Consider the following 10,400-nt stretch of genomic DNA (forward strand, 5'->3'; position numbering starts at 1 on the left):
GTAGGTCTGCCACGCCCTATTGTGTAAGCCGCAATTTCAGCGACGCGGTACTAGGGGACCTCGACATGTTTCATCAGTCCATCCATCCTCTGTGCACCTTCAGTCGTTGACGCTCAACAGGTTGACCACACGCCGCCTAATAAATGCTCACTCGTCTGACAAGCCCACGGAGTTACGTCTACCCTGGACATGTTTCTTATGCCTAACGTCAAAGCAGACCATCGTCTGCTCTTCAGAGCTGGAATGTCCTCTCTCTGGTAACCGTCCTTTCTTTCCATACCTCAATAATACGGGACAAAAAGCATAGACAGGCCACGTCTACCCTTGTCCTCTAGGATCAACATCACACCGATGACCTTTGGCCAAAGAGGATGTGCGGCTTGTCGCTACCCTTCCTTCCGATTCAACTAGCGCCTCTCCCGAGGCGGCACTGGAGCGTACCTCATTGTGAACAGGCTCACTAGGCGGAAAATAAGATCACTTGTGGTGGCGCGCGCGCGCGCGCGTGTTTCTAGCCATGTCGCTTCAATCGACCTCGAAAACTACACTCACCTCAGGTGGCTTGCTAAGGGGCTTGTGGCCACATCGATCTACTCTGTGGGGACGGCGTTGCACCTTCTGGCGCGGCAAGCTTTTGCTTGTCAATGGGAAAAGCTTAGAGCAGCAAGGCCGTGGAGTTGTCGTTTTGTGCCAAACAAAATGCTCACTGTTGATTTGGTGTGCTTCTGCTCCCCTTCCTCGGCTGCTGATCTTACCTTTTTGAACCCGGTCTGTGATGGTCTGGATCCTACAGCACTGGCATGTCGCTGACGGAATTTGCCAAGTTGGAGACCGCTCCTAACAGTTTTTGAGATCCAGACTAGGCAGACTTCAGAGGCATGATCCCCCGTATATTACTCTGCGACTTTGGCCATCGGATCAGGAAACAAATACTCCGTAATGATGGAACAGTTCTCACTGTACCCGTAATTGGCGAGGCCAGCTCAAACACAAAGGCCTGCAATGCCTTTTCTTGCGGGAATTCCCATGGATGAGAGAATGGGCCCAGCCTAAGGGTCAGCTTATAGGCTTGGTGGTATCACGATACATCCTGGTCGCAACTCCGAGTACCAGACCAAAATTCGAGACAATGGTCGACAAGTTCAAGGGACATCTGTCCAGCACCTAGTAGCAGTCATTCCCGATTGTCTTACGGTGGGAAATGTTGTGCCAACCGACTTTGCGAATTCCATTGTTGCTGTTTCTGCTGCCAAGACAATTTTCATCACTACCAATGAAAGCAGAATCCGGGGTCACGTCACGTCTTGATTCAGCAACTGAATAATAATACATAATACGCAAAAAATTTTTAACAAGAGGTCCATGTTATCACGTCTGCGTTCATTGGACGGCCTATGATCCTCGTACACACCACCTGCGCCTTTCATCAAATGTGCTTCATGTGCGAATAGTGTACATCTTCTTTCACCAGTTCTTTTCCAAAGCACAAGCTGCGTGGGTCAGTCCTCGTGGTGTCTGCGTGGTGAGTGGCGACCTGGAGACAACGTCCCTGGGAGGGTGCTGAGGACCACAATACTCTACTAGCGGAAGACGCTAGATTACTGGGCGTCCTGTGTGGTCGGGACCGGGACTAATAAAAGTCATACATACATGTGTCTTCTCCACCAAGTCTCTGTTTAAGAGACGCACCCCAAGCTGGGATCCACCGCGACAAGCACTGCTCCATACTGTCTTGGGGGTTGAGGGGTAGCCGCTCATCTATCTTTCCTGCATCAAGGCTACATGGCAAGGGTATCACTCAAGGTGTGTGAGTGGAGCCACAACACGAATATGTTTTGAGAACGGACGATTTTGATATCCACGAGTCTGCGGTTCATTGTCAAAACAGATACGGTCGAGGGGCTACACGACAATGCCAAGTGATTCTTGCCCATTCACCAAGTCTCTTGTTGGTTGACGACCAAACAAGGTCTCTCGACATCTTTTCATATGTACTCAACCCCATCCACAAGGGACAATGCGGTCGCCGGTCACCAGCGGACGTGTTCAGGGAGAGGATGAATCGCAAGAACCGCCAGCTGATCCTTTGAAGCTTAGGATATTTGGAAAGGAAGCGTGCCAGATTGGAAAGCACTGTGGCATCGCTATGGGCTGAGTCGAGCCAGATTGTCAGATTAGATTACCGTTGCACCTTGGCAAAGTCAGCGTCAAAAAGATTCAGTGTAACCACTATCCAAGGCTCAGCGTACAACAAGTCCGCGGAACCTTCTCTCCCTCGGTCAGGAGCCCTTTCCCCTGCGGAGGACTGCCCTTACACATAATCTGGATACGCAGCCCAAAGACATTGGTAGACTTCAGTGCAATGAACTGAACAGCTACAATATAACAGCTAGAATACGCCGAAAATTTCCATGCGCTTCGTACCGGACATACCGTTCTCCAAGGAGATAAGGGCTCGGCCACAGGCGACATTTTCGCCATCTGCTGCCTTTGCCAGCAATAACGGATATAACGCCCGAATGGTTATTTCTGCATAAGCACGGACTCAAGCATTTGGCCATACTCTGTGCGGGCGTTCATTCAGTTGAGATCACAGGGAACATATTAATTCTCTGGACTGTTACTGTGCAGGATTGCTCCGCGCGAGACGGCCTGGTCTTGTTTTGTTTCCTCGTCAGCCACCCCGCAGTTAAACTCGGCATGCCATCTTTTCTTTGTGGCTCATTTTCTGTCCTTTTTGTGTGAACGCTTTGAGTCATTTCGATTCTCTCCACGTACCTCCCCAACCATGGGCAACCTTACTGTGGGCGGTGGTGTTACGCGCGGGAACATTTTGCATCCTTCCATTTTAAGTGGTGCCGCGTGCGGTGCCCTTACAGAGAGTATGCGAACGAGCTGAATACTACTTCGTGGCCGAGAGTACGCTCGCATCTCCAGGGATTTACTGTTGAACTTTCAACGGCTTGATGTCTTGTATTGAGCGAGACTTGTTTTGTCCAGAGGGACGAGGATACAGTTGCCCGTCAGCATTAAAGGCGGCTCGTTGAGCCCAAAAAATCCGACTAGCTAGCTTGGTCTCTGGCACACACGCACTACCGCTAAGTCGCGCTCATTGTCCGGACTATGCAATAGTAGATCGAGTGTTGCATTGCATATCAACCCGGGACACTCTCCAGGCATCGCCCTGGCCCACGAGGAGTGCAAAAAGATTTAGGGGCTTCTGGGATCAGCACCGACTGAGTGACGACTGCAGGTGTCTGAACTTGCTGTAGTTGGAGGAGACGTCAAATTCAGGACGAGGGACCCGGCTTGATGACTGTTCCACAGGCAACGCGGTTTGGTAGGGGTGACGGAGCTTTGTCACCGCCCGGGATGAAGTGGTTGACCGAATGACGGCGCGAGCAACACGGAAAAGCAGGGACTTGGCATATATCGACGAGCTCGAGCTCGAGCTCGAGCTCGTCTCCCACTGAAGCAGCAATTACGTACGATGCAGCCTAGTACCTACGGATGGCCCCAAAGTCATCATGGTATGCTTCAGCTAGCCCGCCCTGACCCCTGGTACGGAGCAGACGGCAGAGAGATTCAGTCCAAGACAAAGCAAATCGAAATGGCATGGATTCATCACGGACCCTGCTTTTGTGCGCGTTCTCGGGAAAGCGAAGGCAGATATCTGTCACGGCACGGGGTCATCAACGAGGCGATGCGTCAGATGGATGGCATGGGCCACAGCCTACAGGTCGGATGAATACTACGAGTGCGTATGGAGCAGGTGAGGTGCAGTTTTGGAGCAATGTGCGGCAGGGCAGGGGCATGGCGCGACAAACATTCCTCTCCACCTTGAGCTCAATTTTGCCTGCATTTCTCTTACATATTGTACAGCGTCTTCTCTTACTGGCCCTGAGGCGTAGGGAGGCGACTTTGATTGCGGATTTGTATCCAATGTCGCTCAACGAGTTGCTTGCTGCGGAGTACCGCTCAACCTTGCCGCCCTCGTCCCTCATTCCAGGATGTTGATGCCATACAAACAGCACAAAAGGCTACGGAACAACTAGTCACTAGAGGGTCACAGAGATGAGGAGGCCAGCCCAGGAATAGCACCACCCCTGCCGTGATCCACTGGCCTCGTTGTGCTGGGGAGCCCGCACGCTGTCTGGGTAGCATCTCTATGGCCAAAGCTCTTAGTCGGCGACGTTTGACGACCACGTACGATTGATTGATCTACTGAGGTGGGTGGAAAGGTTGAACATTGGGTAGACTCCGCAGGCCTTGTCAAAATATGGGTTAAACTCAAGTGAGGGGGGGGGGGGGAGAAGATGTGTAGCATTGTATTCTGGGATTGAGGTGAGTACTAACTACTCGGCACCCAACGTGTAAAGCAGTTGAGAATTCCTCGGTTCGTATTGATTCTGATCCCAGCTCAGGCAGACACCGATGCAGACACCGATGCAGACGCAGACGCAGACGCAGACGCGCAGACAAGAAGGTTGACGACAGCAACTGGCACGCTGTCCAGGCTCAACTTTGACTCTACGGAGCGAGTGCTCAGCGTACAAACTGGGGCATGGATGTCAACGGTATGGCAGGGAGTACATGTCAATACCTGACTGCGCGCTCACACACCACGGCATGAGATCCACCGTCAAGGTTTGCGAGGTCTCTCAGGTCTCTCAGGTCCCTCAGGTCCCTCAGGCCCAGACCTTGCCTCCACCCCCCTTCTTCTAAGGACAGTCCACTCTGTCGCACACCCCGGGCTGTCCGGCTCTGGGTCGCTCTGTTCAGCCCTTCGGAGCTAGCATCAGTAGTCCCTCTGGTGGTTGCTTGACGTTCTGGACAATTAGGAGAACGACCTGGGGGCCTGTAGCTTGTACTTTGGCATCCCGCTGCAACCCATGTCCTGTCAAAGACGCTAGCGCCCAAACGACACACCCCCCGGGACCGTCTTCTTGTTGCTGGACGCTGCTGTCGTCGTCAGTCCGATCAGTCAGTCAGTCTACGAGAGAATGTCGTGTGTACCACACGGCCTCCGGAGCAGGGGCTGGCAAAGGGACGAAGAGAGGAGGGATGAACAAGGGTGAGATAAGTATGGAGTACATGCACCATCCGTTCAGCTCAAGAGCGTGGGCAAAGATATATACATTGTGTGTGACACCCGCAAATTCAAACATTTCATTTTCTGGATATTCCACACTCGATGCCTGCCTCCGTTTCGTTTTCCTTTTGTATCTGATCTGATTCAAGGCAGAGGCACGGGACAGACTTCGACTCGAAACGCTGTGCGCATCTAGACACCTTCCCAAGGGCGAGTCAAAACCTTAAAAAAAAAAAAAGGCCCAGCATCCCACATCCGGTCGAGGACACGGTTCTTCTCCTCAGAGCATCGTTCGGCCCAGTAGGACGGACGATAATTCTCGACTCAAGGGCTGCAGCAAGCGACGACAGAAAGTCTTTGGACTTGGAGCGAAAGAGTCGACAGTACCGGTGCAGCGTACTGAGAAGACTAATTGTCGACTCATACCTCTACTTCAGCCGGACATCCAACTTGCCGTGGCCCAGACCGACGAGGCAGGCAGGCAGGCAGGCAGGCAGGCAGGAAGGCAGGGCTTGACTTTATCGTTGACAATCTGACATTACGTCAAAGGCAACCAAGACCCGACGGGCGTTGGCAGGATTCTCAGCCGTCATCCCCTCTCGTTCTTGACCTGTTGACCTCTTGATTTCGAACTGGGGGACTTTTTCGACGGTCCATCTCGACTTTGCTCGTGGGTGTCTCATCGCGCCTGCACCCAGTGCACCCCACCCTCACTCACTCACCCTCACTCTCACTCTCTTCGCGCTCTCTCTCCCTCTCTCTCCTCACCCGCACACCACGCCCGCCACGCCCGCCACGCCCACCACGCAACTCCCACCCGAGCAGACCTCGCGGCCAGAGGCCCAGACGGATCCGCCAAGTGGATTTTGGACCTCTTTTTGAGTTCGGCTTGGACGACTCGACTCGCCTTCGCAGCTGGTCAACTGGAAGCCGTCCTTCTTTTGTTACGGTCCGTCTCGCCAGCAAAATAGACCTTGGCCAAGTCAAAATCGACTGACCCAGTCGTTGCCCAGCTCCAGCTCCAGACTTGGGCCGTCGGTTTTTTTTCTCTGCATACCAAGACAAGCATCCACGCCTCCAAGTCCCACTCCCGTCAACCTGGGCCGGCCCCTCCGCCTGGCTGTACGATACTCGAGTCTGGCCGTTCCCGGACAGTTCAAGTCGTCTCGGCTCCCTCTTACTCTTCAGTCCCGGCCAGCCCTGTACCATCTCTTTTCATACTTGGTTGCTCCTGGCTCCCACGAGCTTCAGCCTCAGTTTGACTTTGCATCCACTTGCTGCGAATACTGCGAACGGATCCCGCTTCTTGTTGGTATTGCCTCTCCCGAGTCCCGACCTGTCTGGCTTTGCCTAGTCGCACTCGCTTGACGAGCTTTACAAGTTTATCGCTATCGGCGTCTCCTTCCCATCGCAGGAATACCTGCTTCAAAACACTCCTACGCCTATCTAGACGACGACAGGTGATAGACCTGCGAGCAGCCTGCAACCTTGATTTTAAACTTCTGCGACAGGCGCCAAACTAAGGTAGTCGCCGACTTTCTTGTCAACTTAGTCCATCTCTCCCACCATATTCTCGCTACAGCCTGAGAGTTAGTGGCACTCTTTCAAACCCGAATTTATAACCCCAAACCAAGAAGTCTTCGCATCTTTCGACTGTTGGTGGGTTTTCCCGCAGGCATATAGTATTTGAGGTCCGCCTTCGAGGATTCCCATCTCCCGTCAGCGGCGCTTCAGCTCCGATATCGATTTTGTATCTGCACCCTAATACTCATCCTTGGTCCTGCCAAGAACTTGTCTTTGTTTCTTCTTCGACGTATCATCCGCCGGACCTGCAAGTCTTGTCGATTCTTGGCCACACCCAGCTTGCGAACCTCTCCCAGCTCTTGGTGCCGTAGTTGGTGACAGAATTCGCCGACGCAAACATCATCCAACAAGAGTCTGGAAATTTGGGGGGGAAAACAGGTGACTCTACTCGACACACTCGTCCGTCGCCTCGCCTTTGCGCACGCCCTTCGAACCTACCACGGACGCAGCCGCTGGTACAAGCAATCTACAATGGAAGTCTCGTCTAGTTTTTCATCACGACGCTCAGCGGCAGGCTCATTGCCACCATTTTCTCTGCCACCACCAAATGAAGTTCCCAGTATGGCTCTGTTCACCCACCGCCCCTCGTCCCCGTTTGGTCTTTTCCCGTCCAGCCCTCTGACCTCGTCTCCAGGAGCTAGCGACGGTCTCAGTCCAGGCTTGTCTAGCGTGAATACCGTCAGCTCACAAGGCTCTCAAGCGCACGGAAACATGCAGTACACGTACAGCGCCAACGTCCACGGCACGTGGCCCACGCCAGGCAACCCGAACTACAGCGTCGGCGGTACGTCCCCAGATCAATCCTACAGCGGCCATCGCTCGTCCATCTACGGCCAGCCGCCCAGCATGGGTTTTGGGAACCCGCGCAGCTCACAGTCTCCTGCCACAGGTGGCGAAGGCCTTCCACCGCCACCCTTCAACAACGTCCATCAGCCATTTCAGACATCGATTTCTGGAGGAGGCGGAAACGGTGGTCAGGACAGCCATCACTTGTCTGGCCAGGCGCCTCCACAGGGCGCCATGTTGAACTCAACTCAGCCTCATGCGGCTGGGAGCGCGCCAGCTCCCGTAGACCCTTATGCGCACTCGAGAGCACCCAACAACCAGAGCTACTACCCTGCCTCGTCCACGCCGCAGCAGCCGAGCTTCTCATCGTACGCCGGGCCTCAGCAGTCATCTCCAACGGGCACCAGCCCCGGGTCTCGAGGCCTAGGCCACTCAGCCATGGCGCCGCCGTACCGACCGTATGGCTCCTATCAACCCCTGGCGACGATGAACGGCCCGGTCATGTCCAACATTCACCAACCCGGGTCACAGCTGTCGATGATTCCTGCCATGGGCGTGCCGGCTGGCTACAACACTCACCAGATGATGTATGGCCACCATTCTCAGCCTCAACCACAGTCTGAGCGTCCGTTCAAGTGTGATCAGTGCACACAGTCCTTTAGCCGAAATCATGACTTGAAGAGGCATAAGAGAATCCACTTGGCTGTCAAGCCCTTTCCATGCTCGTTCTGCAGCAAGAGCTTCTCTCGCAAGGACGCCCTCAAGGTAAGCAGGAACCCCCCCCCCCCAAAAGCAGCTTGCCGTGTGTTACCGTGTGTAACGCGGCCAGGGAGCCGTACTGACTGTGTTTCACTTGCAGAGGCACCGACTTGTCAAGGGTTGTGAAAACAAGAGTAATGAGGCGGCAGCTGCTGATGACGCTGCTGCCCAAGACCGAACCGGTGAAGGCGATGACGACCGATCATCGTTGGGAAAGGAGGTTTAATCTTTTCAAAATTGGGCTGTCTGTGCATGGTACGATGGGATTATCGGAATAGGGTGTGCCGGGGTGTTTCCTTATTTTTGTCTTTCTTTTTTTTTCTGGCTTAAAGCACGGCGAACGGCAAGGGTTAAAGACGGCAAAGGAGCAGAAATTCTCATGGGAAACCGGGGTTACTGGCGTTTTCGGAACTTGTTTTGAAATCCCAGGACAAGGCAGCACTGGGGTGTAATGTCTACATGGGCACGGGGCGGGCGGTACGACAGGAGCCCGCGCAAATGGCCGAGCAAGAGGTACGAAGAGACAATATCAGGTTCGCGCACCGAGATTGGGGAATCAACAAGGTTATGTCTTGTTGGAAGAGGGTTTGTTTTTTGTTGTTGGCTTTGGTATATCAATGAGCTGTTTTCTGCAAAGTGAGAATCAAAGCATCTGCCGACGTGACTGGAGATGATTTCTTCTTGGAGGGTCTTTGCTACGAGAAGACGGGAGAAAAAGTCGTGGCGGCAACGCCAGCCTGGCAGTGTCTTGCTAGGCTTGTTTTTTTTTGTTTGTTTTTTCCCCTCCCTTCCTTTGCTGTTTTTCTTTCTTGTTTCCTTTGACGGAAAGAAAGAAGGGAAGAGAAGGAGGGGAGACGGCTTTGGGAGATGCCCAGGACAGGTTCCGTGTGAGAGCTGTGTGTTGGAGTCACGATTTGTCTGAAGCTTGGACAGTTTCCTCGAAAGCGACTGGAGCTGTGTATGTATGTATTGTGTGCTCGGGCGAATACCTTGCCTGTACATTGGTTTTCTGGGGTCGAACGTGGGCAAAGTTTCGGATAGTGACATGACGCTTGGGTTTTTATCTACTGCAACCAGGTAGCGGTAGCACCCCGGGCAAGACGGGACGGGAGAACGATGTAGTATGCCAGTTATTTCGCACGAGGCCACGGCCTCGGTCAATGCTGCCTTTGCCTTTGCCTTGCCGTGCCTGCCTGCCTGCCTGCCTGCCTGCCCGCACGTCGATGTGGTTGCTGTGTCTGGGGATGTCCGGCCGCAACCAAGGGGGGTTCGAGTAAAGTTGGTTTGCGGGACGAGCTGGGACAGCCGGGGACGAGCACGGCGTGATGAGGTCGCAACGAGCAGGTAAGTCGGATGGATGGGATGGTCCTTGTCCACGTTCATGGTCCATGGGCCAGACTTGGGACTGGGACTGGGACTCGGGTTCCTAGTCCGGTGCTGCGAGAGGCGGCAGACGACGACGGGAAGGGCCTGGTTTCCGGTCTACGGGAAGATTCTAGGACGAGTTCGAGACGAGTCGAGTCAAGCGTAGTCAAGTGTAGTCAAGTCTGGCAATTTGGGGGGGTTTGGAAAGAGGGGGGGGACAGGCGTATCTAGAAGAGCTTTTTTTATTTATTATGATTATTATTACGATTACTATTATTATTATGATTATTATTAGTATCATTATTATTATTATCATTTTTACACTTGGCATTATTTGTCAGTCACTAGCAAACGTATAATGTTGTTTGTTGTCTGGCGAGGGCCCGTCTGTCTGTCGGATCGTGCGTGACTGGACTCGGTGCTACTGCGATTTTGGCACGTACATGTATCGTGTACAAGGAACATACATGTACACGCGCGATGCCGGGGCGCGGTGTTGGCGCACCACGTATGGCCCAGGGGCGGGCAGTTCGTCGTGGCCTCTTTCAATGCCGGGCTGGGAGGTGAGAAAAGGGCGTCCTGTTTTCCATTTCCCTGGGTCGCCTCGCGAGCCTCGCTGCGGAGCGCAGAGCGCAGAGCGCAGAGCGCAGTGCAGGCAGGACAAGAGGATTGTTCGGAGGACTCGGCAGGTCGCACGAGAACCTGCAAGTCAGTTTGTGGTGTGCGGATTCTGCATCTGCCGCCTCGGGAAAGGGGGTGCGTGTAATACGTCCAGGTGGAAGTCGACGTGTTGGCGACCGGGGGGGGGGGGGGG

The 10,400-nt window shown here is 53.8% G+C and overlaps 1 protein-coding gene across 1 annotated transcript; it reads left to right on the top strand.

Moving 5' to 3' along the window:
• Positions 1-7,237: 7,237 nt before the first annotated feature.
• Positions 7,238-8,447, top strand: MAM_03278 (Zinc finger, C2H2-type/integrase, DNA-binding protein; the record flags this gene model as incomplete). The annotated part of the gene is made up of 2 exons (XM_040822077.1): positions 7,238-8,227; positions 8,322-8,447. 2 exons carry the CDS (start codon positions 7,238-7,240, stop codon positions 8,445-8,447), a joined length of 1,116 nt encoding a protein of 371 aa, XP_040679882.1.
• Positions 8,448-10,400: the final 1,953 nt, after the last annotated feature.

Source organism: Metarhizium album (assembly GCF_000804445.1).
Source record: "Metarhizium album ARSEF 1941 chromosome Unknown scaffold_6, whole genome shotgun sequence".
NCBI classification, from domain to species: Eukaryota; Fungi; Ascomycota; class Sordariomycetes; order Hypocreales; family Clavicipitaceae; genus Metarhizium; species Metarhizium album.